General features: G+C 43.4%; 1 protein-coding gene across 17 annotated transcripts in view; it reads left to right on the forward strand.

Moving 5' to 3' along the window:
• The window catches only part of PRRC2C (proline rich coiled-coil 2C), a 120,243-nt gene that overhangs the window by 29,396 nt on the left and 75,374 nt on the right, over positions 1 to 15,473 (forward strand). For all 17 annotated transcript variants that reach the window (XM_061583906.1, XM_061583916.1, XM_061583925.1 and 14 more), the window contains exons 8-13: positions 1,348 to 1,481; positions 1,569 to 1,656; positions 5,913 to 6,027; positions 11,289 to 11,366; positions 12,539 to 13,040; positions 15,046 to 15,206. In XM_061583906.1, coding sequence (XP_061439890.1) covers positions 1,348 to 1,481; positions 1,569 to 1,656; positions 5,913 to 6,027; positions 11,289 to 11,366; positions 12,539 to 13,040; positions 15,046 to 15,206 — 1,078 coding nt within the window. The remainder of the gene's footprint in view (positions 1 to 1,347; positions 1,482 to 1,568; positions 1,657 to 5,912; positions 6,028 to 11,288; positions 11,367 to 12,538; positions 13,041 to 15,045; positions 15,207 to 15,473) is intronic.

A 15,473-nucleotide genomic window follows, 5' to 3' on the forward strand; every position in this document is an offset into this window, starting at 1 on the left:
CTACACTGACTTGCTGTGGCTCTCCAGGGTTCTAGGCAAGAGTCTCTCCCAGCCCTACTGGGGATTGAACCTGGAACCTTCTACCTGCAAAGCAGATGCTCAGCCACTGAGCTGCAGCCCTTCTTCAAGTTCCTTGATATCACAACTACATTTGTTCAATGCCAATATGGTCGTATTTAAAAGTATTTCTAAACCATGTAATTTTTTTTTAATTACAGTACAAAGCATGAAAGCACTAAAGCAGTGTTTCTCAACTGGTGCCCCTTGCCCCCCAGGAGGGCATATGAAGATCTTGGGGCATGAGTGTTTCCCAAAAAATATGTACAATATAAGTAAAATTTAAGTACTTTGATTCATTTTTATTATTAAGCCCAAAATTTTATTTATAATTAAAAGTCACAATATTTCAATCCTTTTGAAACTTAAACTAATTAGGGTAGGCAGGTTTGGAGGGGGGCCATGGGATTTTTGTATTAGCTAAAAGGGGGCATGAGTTTTAAAAAAGGTTAAACTCCACTATACTAAACTACACTAAAGCAATAAATAAAAGTTAAAAATAACATACAAAAATACCAATGGTATAGAGCCTAATCTTACGAATCTGGGAAAGCCTGTGCAGAAAGATACATCTATCAGTTGACTATTGCATCAATCTTATCCATAAGATTGGACTTTTTACCTTTGGTATTTTTGTGTGCCGTTTTAAACTCTGTTGTCTACTGTTGTGCATGCGTGGTGAAAAAAAATGAAATGGACTGCCTTCAGGTCGATTCCAGCTTATGGCAACCCTATGAATAGGGATTTCATGGTAAGCGGTATTCAGAGGGGGTTTACCATTGCCTTCCTCTGAGGCTGAGAGGCAGTGACTGGCCCAAGGTTACCCAGTGAGCTTCATGGCTGTGTGGGGATTCGAACCCTGGTCTCCCAGGTCATGGTCGAGAGACAATTTCATCCATATATAATTTCAGTCATAACTATCAATATATGCATGCTTGGTATATATTGATAATTATGACTGAAATTATATGTGGATGAAATTGTCTCTCTGTGTTCTTTCAGCAGGACTAGGAAAACTCCAAGCACCAGTACCTAGCACTTTGGCTCTTTCTCTATCTGGCTCTAACATTTGATTCTAGCATCTAGTAATTGAAAATAGTTCCCTTCAGTAATGAAACTTGCTGCTTGTACATTGGTGTATTTTTTTCTAATCTTTAGCTTAAACCAATTTTAAATCTCTTCAACTGGCAACTTGACTATGAAATAGTTATATATATATATATATATATACACACACACACACACACACACACACACACCCCGTATAACTGATTACTCTCTTTTTTCTAGAGGACCAAGGGGAAGAGGACCCTCTTCAAGGAGTTCAGAAACTGTAGAACGCCCGTCCATTCTGAGTGCTAATGAGCTCAAAGAACTTGACAAGTTTGATAATTTGGATGTTGAGGCTGATGAGGGCTGGGCTGGTAAGAACATTAATCTCAATAAATGTTTCACTGGTTGCAGATATAAAAGTGTTTGCAATGTTAACCTGCTATTTTTTGCTATTCTAGGAGCCCAAAGTGAGGTTGATTATACTGAACAGTTGAATTTCAGTGATGATGATGATCAAGGAAGTAACCAGAAAGAGCAGGATAGCAGGTGATTTTCACACATGCATGCACGCACATGTTTAGGAATTTTTAAAATAATCAGCTAGTCTTTGTACCACATGTGCAATGTGCATGTGAGAATGTTGTATTGGCTAGAGTGTTGAATATGGTAAACCCAGCTGTCAATATCTGCTATACTGTAATTTTGTACTGTGACAGATAAGAACATAAGAAGAGCCTGCTGGATCAGGCCAGTGGCCCATCTAGTCCAGCATCCTGTTCTCACAGTGGCCAACCAGGTGCCTGGGGGAAGCCCGCAAGCAGGACCCGAGTGCAAGAACACTCTCCCCTCCTGAGGCTTCCAGCAACTGGTTTTCAGAAGCATGCTGCCTCTGACTAGGGTGGCACAGCACAGCCATCACGGCTAGTAGCCATTGATAGCCCTGTCCTCCATGAATTTGTCTAATCTTCTTTTAAAGCCGTCCAAGCTGGTGGCCATTACTGCATCTTGTGGGAGCAAATTCCATAGTTTAACTATGCGCTGAGTAAAGAAGTACTTCCTTTTGTTTGTCCTGAATCTTCCAACATTCAGCTTCTTTGAATGTCCACGAGTTCTAGTATTATGAAAGAGGGAGAAGAACTTTTCTCTATCCACTTTCTCAATGCCATGCATAATTTTATACACTTCTATCATGTCTCCTCTGACCCGCCTTTTCTCTAAACTAAAAAGCCCCAAATGCTGCAACCTTTCCTCGTAAGGGAGTCGCTCCATCCCCTTGATCATTCTGGTTGCCCTCTTCTGAACCTTTTCCAACTCTATAATATCCTTTTTAAGATGAGGCGACCAGAACTGTACACAGTATTCCAAATGCGGCCGCACCATAGATTTATACAACGGCATTATGATATCGGCTGTTTTATTTTCAATACCTTTCCTAATTATCGCTAGCATGGAATTTGCCTTTTTCACAGCTGCCGCACACTGGGTCGACATTTTCATTGTGCTGTCCACTACAACCCCGAGGTCTCTCTCCTGGTCGGTCACCGCCAGTTCAGACCCCATGAGCGTATATGTGAAATTAAGATTTTTTGCTCCAATATGCATAATTTTACACTTGTTCATATTGAATTGCATTTGCCATTTTTCCGCCTATTCACTCAGTTTGGAGAGATCTTTTTGGAGCTCTTCACAATCCCTTTTTGTTTAACAACCCTGAACAATTTAGTGTCGTCAGCAAACTTGGCCACTTCACTGCTCACTCCTAATTCTAGGTCATTAATGAACAAGTTGAAAAGTACAGGTCCCAATACCGATCCTTGAGGGACTCCACTTTCTACAGCCCTCCATTGGGAGAACTGTCCGTTTATTCCTACTCTCTGCTTTCTGCTTCTTAACCAATTCCTTATCCACAAGAGGACCTCTCCTCTTATTCCATGACTGCTAAGCTTCCTCAGAAGTCTTTGGTGAGGTACTTTGTCAAACGCTTTTTGAAAGTCTAAGTACACTATGTCCACTGGATCACCTCTATCTATATGCTTGTTGACACTCTCAAAGAATTCTAATAGGTTACTGAGACAGGACTTTCCCTTGCAGAAGCCATGCTGGCTGTGCTTCAGCAAGGCTTGTTCTTCTATGTGCTTAGTTAATCTAGCTTTAATAATACTTTCTACCAGTTTTCCAGGGACAGAAGTTAAGCTAACTGGCCTGTAATTTCCGGGATCCCCTCTGGATCCCTTTTTGAAGATTGGTGTTACATTTGCCACTTTCCAGTCCTCAGGCACGGATGAGGACCCAAGGGACAAGTTACATATTTTAGTTAGCAGATCACCAATTTCACATTTGAGTTCTTTGAGAACTCTCGGGTGGATGCCATCCGGGCCCGGTGATTTGTCAGTTTTTATATTGTCCATTAAGCCTAGAACTTCCTCTCTCGTTACCACTATTTGTCTCAGTTCCTCAGAATGCCTTCCTGCAAATGTTAGTTCAGGTTCAGGGATCTGCCCTATATCTTCCACTGTGAAGACAGATGCAAAGAATTCATTTAGCTTCTCTGCAATCTCCTTATCGTTCTTTAGTACATCTTTGACTCCCTTATCATCCAAGGGTCCAATCGCCTCCCTAGATGGTCTCCTGCTTTGAATGTATTTATAGAATTTTTTGTTGTTGGTTTTTATGTTCTTAGCAATGTGCTGCTCAAATTCTTTTTTAGCATCCCTTATTGTCTTCTTGCATTTCTTTTGCCAGAGTTTGTGTTCTTTTTTATTTTCTTCATTCGGACAAGACTTCCATTTTCTGAAGGAAGACTTTTTACCTCTAAGAGCTTCCTTGACTTTGCTCGTTAACCATGCTGGCATCTTCTTGGCCCTGGCGGTACCTTTTCTGATCTGCGGTATGCACTCCAGTTGAGCTTCTAATATAGTGTTTTTAAACAACTTCCAAGCATTTTCGAGTGATGTGACCCTCTGGACTTTGTTTTTCAGCTTTCTTTTTACCAATCCCCTCATTTTTGTGAAGTTTCCTCTTTTGAAGTCAAATGTGACCGTGTTGGATTTTCTTGGCAATTGGCCAGTTACATGTATGTTTAATTTAATAGCACTGTGGTCACTGCTCCCAATCGGTTCAACAACACTTACATCTCGCACCAGGTCCCGGTCCCCACTGAGGATTAAGTCCAGGGTTGCCGTCCCTCTGGTCGGTTCCATGACCAACTGGTCTAGGGAATAGTCATTTAGAATATCTAGAAACTTTGCTTCTTTGTCATGACTGGAACACATATGCGGCCAGTCTATGTCCGGGTAGTTGAAGTCACCCATTACTACCACATTTCCTAGTTTGGAAGCTTCCTCAATTTCATATCTCATCTCAAGGTCTCCCTGAGCATTTTGATCAGGGGGACGATAGATCGTTCCCAGTATTAAGTCCCTCCTGGGGCATGGTATCACCACCCACAATGATTCTGTGGAGGAGTCTGTCTCTTTTGCGGTTTCGAGCTTGCTGGATTCAATGCCTTCTTTCACGTATAGAGCGACTCCGCCACCAATACGTCCTTCCCTGTCCTTCCGATATAGTTTATATCCAGGGATAACCGTATCCCACTGGTTTTCTCCATTCCACCAGGTCTCCGTTATGCTCACTATATCAATGCTCTCCTCTAAGACCAAGCACTCCAGTTCTCCCATCTTGGTTCGGAGGCTCCTAGCATTAGCGTACAGGCACTTGTAAGCAGTGTCTCTCTTCAAGTGTCTTTGGCACTTGTGGTTTGGCCTGTGGTAATTTTGCTCTTCTGAATTTATATCCTGTGCCCCTGCTCTCACAATGCCTACTTCTAGGCCTACCCCTTTTAAAATTTCATCATTTCTTTGGTTTTTATCCCAGGGGGGAGGTTTATGATCTTCACCCTAGCATTCACAGCATTTTTCTAATGTGACAATTATTTGTGGCATTTAAAGATTTACACATGCTGTTAGTTGTGTTTACCTCAGTTCTGTATGTTGGTCTGGAAGCTGCAGCTGGTGCAAAATGCAGTGGCATGATTCCTCACTGGGGCAGGGTATTGTCAACATGTTATCCCACTGCTGAAAGAATTGCACCGGCTGCCCCTTATCTACCAGGCCAATTTCAAGGTTCTGATTTTGTTGTACAAAGCCCTATGCGGCTTGGGACCAGGATACCTGAAAGATCGTCTTAGCCCTTATATATCCAGTAGATCACCACGCTGTGCAGGTGAGGGCCTCCTGCAGATGCCATCTTATCAGGAGGTCTGTTCCACACAATGTAGGAAGCAGACCTTTAATGGAGTAGCACCGACACTTTGGAATTCCCTCCCCTTAAATATTAGACAGGTGCCATCTCTGTTATCTTTTTGGCGCCTACTGAAGACCTTCCACTTTCAACAAGCCTTTTAAGTAGAGACCTTATCCCAGTTTCGCCTGTGTTGGAATTACTTTTTAAGTTGTTTTTAAAACTGTTTTTTCTAAAAAATATATGTTTTGCTTTAATATGGTTTTAAAGATGTTTTGTTTTAATATGTTTTAAAGTATTTTGTTTTTAAGATGTTTTAGAGTGCTTTTAGTGTTTTTGTTTGCCACCCTAGGCTCCTTCTGGGAGGAAGGGCAGGATATAAATTTAATAAATAAATAAATAAACCTGGTAACGTTTAACTCTAGATTTTACTAGAACTGATCAACAAAGAACAGACAGCTAATCAGCCAACTTTAGGAGATCAACATAAATATTAAAAAGTAAGTTTCATGTAAAATGGGTAGTCTGCAAAGTATTTTGTTTTTATCATGTCCTTTATACAGTAATGAACCTACAAAAGATGTGGAGAAGAAAGATTCAGAAGAACATAAATCATCTGCTCCTTTACAGTCAATTGGTTCCAAAGGTCCCTTTAACAAAAGCAACCAGTTTGACCAGGTATGTTTCATATTAGCACTTTTCTCTACTGCGGTATAAGTTATCCACGGTCTTGTGTTCCCTTTGGAGAACATGGGAAACCTAGTTACTTGCATTGCAACTCAAGTCTCCAAACTTACTCTTGTTTTAAAACCCTTCAAACTGTTGTTCCTGCTTCTCATTAACCAGTTTCTGACTCTTATTGTCCCTACCGTCCCACATACCGGGCAGAGCAATCAAACTTGGGAAGCCATTGTAAGTTGTGCTGGAGCAAGAGAAGCTAGCATAAAGTTCCACCACATCCAGGTTGGCTGAACGCCAGCTCAGACGAGCTGCGCGCAGGAACCACAAAGTAAAAGCCTACTCTCCCAAATACTCATGCGGAGGAATAAGTCTTTTCCATTAACTTCTATTGCAATTATTTCCTTAGACTGACCTTTTTCATGGTGTATCTTCTGCCTGGATTGGGACCTGCAGGAGTGCTCCGAACACAAGTTGGGTGTGGTCTAATTTCCCTCCCTTTGTCCCCTCCCTGACACACCCGCAGCGTGTCCCTTTTTTGGGTCTTACGCCGGTTCCACTTGTGCTGGTCTTGGTTGAGCCGGCTGGGCCCTGGCTGAACTCCAGCTGAGCTGGGCTGAGGACTTAAGCCTGCGTAGCCTGGCTGAACCAGGATCCAACCAGGTCAGCTGGAGATCCGACGAATCCAACTCCCCTCAGCCTAGCATAAATGCAGGTTGGATTACTTTAACTATTTCCATCTTCAACATGGATGTTTATCTTCTGAATGCTTGGTTCGTTGCTGTTAGCAGAGTTCACGCAGCATACATTCAGGGCTGCATGAGCTCTCTCAGCGGCTGTTTATCACTCTTTCCAACAAGACTAGGAAATGTTACCCTGGTGCACATGGAGTAATAGTGTGTTTTCCTCAGGTAGTCCGACATCATGCGGGGAAACACTGCCATCTAGCATTCGAAGGCAAGAATAGATTGAAGTCAAGACCTGGAGCATTGAGCCCCTCCTACTCCAGTTCATTCTTGCCTTCGTTCGAGGCATTTGGATTTACTTCTATAGAGTTAGCTAAGTTGGTGATTCAGTGTGTGGGACTGTTGATTCTTTCCTTCCGTTCCCTTCCCTCCTTCACCCCTTTTGTATTTACCTGGAACGTTTGTTGGGGGGATTTTTGTACTTATTTTTGACTGACTTTGACTCATTTTTGTTCTTCCCCCTATTCAGTCCCTTTGTTGGGGGCTCCGGCAGCTGCTATTCCCCCGTTGGGCTCAAGTCTCTTGTGAGACGAGCCTTGGCTGAGAGCCGCAACTGCAGCTCTCTCTTCAGCCCTTTTGTTTCCTTGCCACCACCTCCCTTCCTCCCAGGCGGCAGCCGTTTTTGTTTTTTACCTCGCTGGAAGCCACAGCTGCAGCTCCTTTAGCAAACTTTTACCGCCAGCTTAGTTGACGGCGGCGGCTTGTATTTGGCTGCGGTGGGCGGCTGCGGCTATCCTTAGCAAGCAGCGGTTTGGAGCTCACTCCTGCTGCTCCTCTTTGCTAGCCGGTGAGCTGCCTCATGGCACCAGCAGCAGCCGCTAGAAGACTCCCCCCCCCCGGCTCGCTATTTTTACCTTTTTGACTCCGGTTCTTCTCGGATTACCTCCCTAAGTCTGCAGGTGATCCTTTACGACCGCCTTTGCATCGCCTCCTTCCTGGCCGCCATTTTGTTTTTCATTTTTCCTGCTCTTTTCAGCGGGCACCATTTTGTTTTGTCCTTTCTTTCCACCTTTTCTGTTCAGGCTCTGCTGGCTCCCCTGCTGTGTGATATAGTTCAGAGTTATTTGGACTGTTTTTTATTTTTAAGCGCAATAATAAAGCATCACAAGGCATAACTGCACAACAGCTGCACAACAACTGCTCCATTGTGCATTTGGAACTTTACATTCTCCCCCACCTGAGGGCGTGTACTGATGTCCCTCGCCACACCGCACCTCCCACCTCTGTGCATGTGTCGATGATAATCCCTTGCCACACCCCACACACCACCTTTGTGCATGTGTTGGTGATATATATACCGCATCTCTGTGCGTGTACAATGGCGGACCAACAAGAGGCACATTCGTCTGGGACAAAGCAGCCCTGCAAGACCTCGCATCACAAGTCTGCTAAGCAAAAACAACCCAGACTTCACTCCAAGGCCGTGGCTAAAGCCAAACACCTGTCTAGCCACAGTGCCACCAAGCGACCACGTTATATTTCTGTTCCGCCTTCTGATGCTGCTGGCCAAGAAAGATTAACAGCCCTCTTTCACTCGCCAGCTGGATCATCTGAGGATGACTTCGAGGGTTTTCCTAACCAGCCTGTGGACTGTCCCTCTCAATCCATTTTATCACCTGAGACTCATACGTCTCACTAGTCCAGTGAGCCCCCTGCAGCTGTGCCTCAACAAGGGCAACCGCCTGCTTCTTTACAGGGACTGCAGTTGTCGCCTGAATTTCTTTTTGCAGTTAAAGGATATGTTGAGCTTCTTATCACAAGAGGAGTCGAGAGTCCAAACGGCTCCATTACTTCAGCACAGTGAGCAACGACTTTCCTGTGCTCCGGCTCCGTGTGGCTGTACTCATGTGGTCCCTCCTTCCTCACCTAACCCATTCGTTGTTGTCAGAGGCAGGATTGGAGATGAGATTTCAGGTTTGGAGGATCCAGCATATTCTCTTCAAGCCGAGGAAGATGAGTGGAGCGATGATGCAGAACTCGAGGAGGACATGTCCTATCGCCTTTTTGATACGGCCGACTATCTTCCCCTCGCTCGTAGAGTTTTGGGCACGTTCGGCCTTCAAACTCCACAACCCAGATCTACCACTCCTCCGATGAAAGGGGCCAAAGTCCTCAAATCTCCCAGATCAACGGACCACTACCTTCCTGTGCCAGACCCCATCGGCAAACTGGCCAAGGAAGAATTGGACCACCCGCTGCAGGCACGCCGTTTTTCTGTTATGGCTAAAAGACTCTATGCATTGGCCCCGGACTTCATGAATCACCTGAATGTCCCAGGCATCGACGAGCCGGTCTCTAGTTTGATTTTGAGGTCCCTCCTATCGAAACAAGGGGACTCACAACTAAAGGACCCCTTTGAACGCCGCATGGACTACACTCTGCGCAAAAATCATGAAGCTACTGCCTTCGCTATTCAGGCATCTGCTGCAGCTTCCATCTTTTCAAGAGCATCTGTGATGTGGCTGGACGAACACTTGGATGATCCCAACCCAGACCCTGTCAAGCTCAGAAAGGGCCTGGTAAAGTTACATAAGACTGCAGCATTCGTGGCCGATGCCACCCAGCTGGGATCGCGAGCCCTAGCTTCACAGGTGGTCGTTCGGCGTACGCTTTGGCTCAGGCACTGGGACACCAACTCTACGGCCAAGGGCAACTTGTCAAGGGCACCTTTCTCTGGCTCATTACTTTTCAGAGAGGAAGCCCTCAAGGCAGTCTTGGTAGACCCTAAGGACAGCCAAAGACCAGTATTGGCCACATCCAAGAGGAAGGATCGTAGGCCATTTTTAGACGTTTCACCCCATACCTCTCCTTTCGAAAAATCAATCTTCTCAAGATACTAAGTAAGATTTGCAGAGGTGGTTGAGTATTAGCATGTCTCTCCAAACACTGTTAATGAAAGTGTTGAAGAAGTAATGAAACCTGCTGTGGAGGGGAATTTACATAAAATAAGGGATCTTTTTCTAATGACAATTACTCTTATCATAGCCTCCCTTTTGTTTGAGCTGTTTTTTATATTCAACTCTTTTTAGTCTCTCTTTGTGAAAGAACCACTTGGTTTATTGAATTGGTTCATTCCATTTAAACCCATCATAAATTAATTGGGGTTGAAATTGAGTAGTCAAAACAACTAGTCTATCTGTTAACATTTATTCAGCATACATCTGATTTGCTTATATGTGATTGCTGACAGAAGAAAGTTTCTGACCTAGCAAACCTGTGTGTAAGTGCTTTTGTGACTGAATGCTCTTCCAGATTAAAAAAAATATTTCTAAATAGAAGATTAGTATGTTAAGAGTAAGGGTTCTAGCACAACCTTCTACTTGACTTCTAGCTTTCTATGTGATTTTTTTTAACATGGAGGGGCATTTAGTCATGTGAGCCCCTACTTGCCATTTAGAGTGATGCAGTCCAGATTTACCATGTCAGTGAGAACTAGGCCTTTGAGAAGGCTACTTGAAACATTGTGTGACATGATATTGCCTAGCTGCTAGATGCATAAAATCTTTTCTTCACCCATCTACCACGATTAAATTCTAAGACATCTAATACATTGTAATTAAGTCAAGCCAATGCACCCTAAAAAGGACAGCTGCACTTTTGGTTTCCTTTTCACATGCTTCTAAGTTTCCCTGGAAAAGACAGGTACCTATTCTGACATGGAAACAGATTGTGAAGATTGCCTGCCCCACAATGGATGTACAAGTGTTGGTCATGAATAGTCTTGGGATCATTGCATCCTGAAGCCTTCACCACATTTCAACTCCAGTTATCACCATCACTGAAATAAGGAACAGATGTATGGTTTTACTGATTTAAGACTGTTTAGATTTTAATACTGTGTTTTATTTTGTTGAATATTTTTGGGGTTTTAGCATTAGTGCAGATGAATTCTTACCCAAGGCTACTTGACCTCGGGGATGATGAGAGTGGCAAAGCCGCTGCTAGATCCCAAGTCTTGTCAGCTCCTGCTGGTCAGTACAGGAGAGTGGGGCATTTGTGTTCTGTTTTGAGTTTTGTTTTGCTGCACCAGTTCCACTTCAGTAAGCAGCAAGGCCTGAATCAGGCCCCTGGCCTGTCAGTGGGCCAACTTAGAACCTAGCAGATCCGAACCTAGCCCTGCTCCATCCCTGCCCGAAACATCCATTTTGGAGTCTTGTGCCAACAATTGCCAGTGGTAGCTCCCAAACAGTTCACATCTTTGGTGGCACCTCCACCCAAACTTGCCTCCCTCCAGGAGCATGGTTAGGATTGCTCCTGAAGTGAGTAATTCTGTTTTACTTAATCACCTTGAATACTTTTAGTTGAAAGGCAACTAATAAAACATATTTAGTTATTTAAATAGGCTAATTTTATTTGTGGTCGGGGTATTCTTTTCTTTTTTTCCTTTGTCTTCTGGTTTACTCTCGTATCTCTGTCTGCAGAATTCAATTTGCCCAGATTAAAATGTTGAAATCAACACCTTTCAATTTCTTGGTTTGGCAATAGTTCAATATAATATAATTTTCAATCCAATAGGAACGCGGTCTGACACCAGCACAATCTTCAGTGCTTGAGAGGAGCAGTTCTGGGCTCCATCCAAAATCAGTTCTTCAGGTATGAGCAAAATCTGGGCCCAATTGTCAATTCTTAACTTACATTTTACTGAGAGATAAAAATAAGAAAGATTGTGCTCAGCAGGAATAAAATGGTAGGCATGCATAGAATACCTGAGTTTTTCATTACAGTAGGGCCCTGCTTTTTGGTGTTAATACAGCAGCGCCAGTGGGGCGATCAGCTGGAGTGTGGGGAGCTCCAGCTGATCGCTTTCAGCTGGAGCTGCCCGTGTGATCAGATGGGGCACGGGGAGGTCACGCGCTCCAGCTGATCGCTGTCAGCTGGAGCGTGACGGCTGGAATACAGTAGGGCCCCGCTTCCCGGCGTTCCGCTAATGGCCGGCTTTCATTCCCGTTTAAAGCTGATTTTGTGCTTCTGCGGCATTTTCGCGCGATCTGCCCCATTATACTCAATGGGGTTCCGCTATACAGCGATTTCCGCTTTACAGCGGGGGTCCAGAACAGAACCTGCCGTATAAGCAGGGCCCGCCTGTACAGTGGGGCCCCACTTTCCAGCGGTCTTTGCTTTTTGACGGGCCTGGAACGTAACCTATTGTATGAGTGGGGCCCTAATGTATGTTTTTCCTTTCAGCGTAGAGTTTAAGGAGGACTTTAGATGTATGGAAAGTAGTTGTGTATGTACAGGGATTGATTTCCCCCCCTTCCACCTGCAGTCACTCACGTGACATCAAATGCTGCTCCAAGAGCCCCTGATCTTTAGGAGTGCCAGTGGGTGGAAGGTCTGTGTGCAGGGGGCAGAAAATCCATAGTGCTCATGTAGAATATCTGTGCACAGTCTTAGAGATCCCAGCGCAGTATTTTGTAGTAAATTATTCGTAATCGAAAATTAGAGATTGTATGATGTTATGCTATCCACTCATTAAAACCTTCTTTACTGTTTGCTTGTCCAGTTTTAAAGTCATTGAAAATATGCTTATAGGGAAGTAGTTGTTAGCAGTGCCCTTGGCCCTAACATTATTACACATTTCTAGTTTGCATTGCTTGTGATCAGGACATCATTTGTAAGGCCTGACCTTAGTGTAAGACTTTCAGGCAGTTTATAGACTGGAAGATCCTCTTCTAGGATTGCTAAGAGAACAGAGTCACTTTGCATATGTCTAAAACTATATCTTTGGTTGAGACTTTTGCACTTTTTTATTTCAAAAAACATAGCATCCACTTCCAGATCGGTTGGCAGGACCCGGAAGGCAAGGTCCATTTCCTCCTAGGCCAACACCGGATGAGGATGAGATTTGGAAACAGAGGCGAAGGCAGCAAGCAGAGATATCTGCAGCAGTAGAGCGAGCCCGTAAAAGGCGAGAGGAAGAGGAGCGAAGAATGGAAGAGCAAAGAAAAGCAGCATGTGCTGAAAAGCTAAAACGGTTAAATGAGAAATTTGGCTGTGTAAGAAAAGCACCACGAGAAGAGCCCCTGAAAGAACAAGAAAGGGAGAAAGACGTTGAGAAGGAGAGAGAGAACGTGATAGAAAGGGAGAGGGAAGAGAAAGAAAGCCACGAGAGGCAAAAGGGACCAGAAAAGGAAGGGGGAAATGTGGAGAATGAAGAAGCCGAAGAGAACCCTCACCCTGAAGTGTCTGAACCTGAAGAGCCAACCACTCCACCTCTTACAGTAGAGAAACCACAAGAAAGTGAAAATAGCAGTAAGGAGGAGAGAGGTCCGTACTGATTATTTTGTTTATTTAAAGTAAGCAGTCTGTTGGCTTCAACTAGAATCTTAACTATATCACTGCACTAAAAGCTATAGTACTTTTTGCCTTGGACATCTTGATGTAAACATTGTGAATTGCTTTGGAATGCCTCGTAGAAAGTGATTCATTAATGAAGCAAATAAATAATGACAACCACATTCTACATTTTGTAAACTGAGGCTCAGAAACCAAAGGTTACTTTGTTGTGATTGCAGAAACCTAGATTATAAAGTAGTATTTGTAAGATATAAGGTTTTAAGTCACCTGCCAGAAAACATACCAGGTTTGAAACATAAATAATCCAAACAAATGCTTGGAAGGTAAGAAGCTGGATGTATTTGCAAGTAGTGGCATCATCCATTTTGAATGATATGTGCCTCAGTCTAAAGCAGGGGTGGGGAATATTTTCTGGCCAGTAGGCTAGACAGTTCTTCCCTACCCCTTGACAGGCCAAACTTGACGGATGACCAGAGCCACTCACCTGTCAGTACCTTGAGCTCATAGTGACTTAAATGTCCAATTTCAGAAGTTTAAAGTGGCTTGCAAAGCAAGCAGTGCAGGGAAGGCAAAGTGCTTTCCACTGAATGAAAACTGCTTCCACCTCCTTGAGCAAATCACTCCTATCATACATCAGCTGTCAGGGAGTGACAGGGAGGGGAGAAAAACAGGTGCAGTTTGCAGGCATAGGCAGCAGATGGGAGAAGTCCCTCCTGTGGCCAATGCCAGCAAAAAAAACAGGGCTGCTTGCCTTGCCTTCCCAGTAGGGAACAGGCGCGCACTGAACAGGATTTAATCCCTACTGGTCAGCTGACAAGCGGGGGACTAAATCCTCTTTTGGCTGCAAGCAGCTGTTCACGCAGCCAAGACCAAATTGAACCCTGTCCATCCGTTGATGTCAGTGATAGACAAATGGGTATGGTTGGTGGAAAATGGCTTTGCAGGCCAAGAGTGACCTATGGACTGCATGTTCCCCACCCCTAGTCTAAAGAAATATGTACATAAAAAATAAGTTTGCAATCCAGCATGCATTAAAGTTCATAGGGTTTAAGTAGCATAATTGTCATCAGGATTGCAAGCAAAGGATGCAGTAGAACCTTTCTTTGAAATTTTAATGGCAGCAGCTCCAACAATGAAGAGTTAAGCTGCTGCTTAAATTTAATAACAGCATACCTAATTTGCAGTGGGTATGGCTTCATTTACAGCTTCCAAAAAGCCTCTAAAACACACAGTTTTAATATGTGCGTGTATTCCTGATTTATGGGAAATATACTCATGTTTAAGGTGGGATTTTTCACCCAGTTTTAGAGCAGGAGCATAATGGTTAATGGCCTGTATCTCTTACAAGCCCTCCAGAATCTTACTCTGTGTAATTGCCATAGCTTGCATTCCTATTTCCATGGAATGGAATTTAAAGATAGCATTTTTTTTTATCTGTGTCACATTTGTGTAGTTTCTGCTTGTCCTGTCCCCTTGTTTTAGTATTGCTTTGTTGGAATTGTTTTTTTAATGTTTTTAAAGCTTTTTTAAAAAAAAGATGTTTTAAAAGATGTTTTGTGTTAATGTCTGTTTTTAAGATGTTTTAGAGTGTTTTTAGTGTTTTGTTTGCCACCCTGTAATAATAACAGCAGCAATAGCTTTACCATGATGTCCAACAAGCCTAAAAATATCCACCTACATTTAATATTTAACATTATTAGAGAGATTTCTCAGTTAAAACTTGGTACAGTAGGGCCCCACTCATACGGTGAGTTACGTAAAGCAGACCTCATTGAATAGAATGGCGTGCAATGCCCCAAAACCGCTGTAAAAGTGGAACAGGCGCCATATGAGTGGGACTTTCGTCTAATTGCGTCTAATTGAGACCGCTGTATTAGCGAAGTGCCATAAAGCGGGGCCCTACTGTATCAGCTACTTTTTTATCTATATCAAATATGGTGCTGATGTTATCTTCCTCTCCCCATACCTCGGACAGAATGTCAGGCTGTTTCCACCACACAAGAAACCAATCATAATGAAAGAGAGAGTTCTCATGAGAGTGAGCCTGATTCTGGTGCTCAACCTCGTCCTGCTGTTTCTTCTGGCTATTCAAAACAGTTTCAGAAATCATTGCCACCAAGGTTCCAGAGACAACAGGTAAAAAGGGCAACACTTTGAGGGTAAAGTGTATACTTACCATTATATAATATCGTAGACGTGAATTCTTAGGATGCATGAGCTTGAGACTAAAATGTTAATAGTTGTGATTTTTGGTTATAGGCAAATAGCTTGCAGATAACTAAACTTTCCTGTAAAATTGTGTAAGTTTTCAATCTATCATGTTTACGAAGGTATGCAAATATTAACATACTGTAACTAAAGCATGTGAATTATTGTAAGCCAGATGATCCAACTATCTTTCCA

This window comes from Rhineura floridana, chromosome 1, assembly GCF_030035675.1.
Source record: "Rhineura floridana isolate rRhiFlo1 chromosome 1, rRhiFlo1.hap2, whole genome shotgun sequence".
NCBI lineage: Eukaryota > Metazoa > Chordata > Lepidosauria > Squamata > Rhineuridae > Rhineura > Rhineura floridana.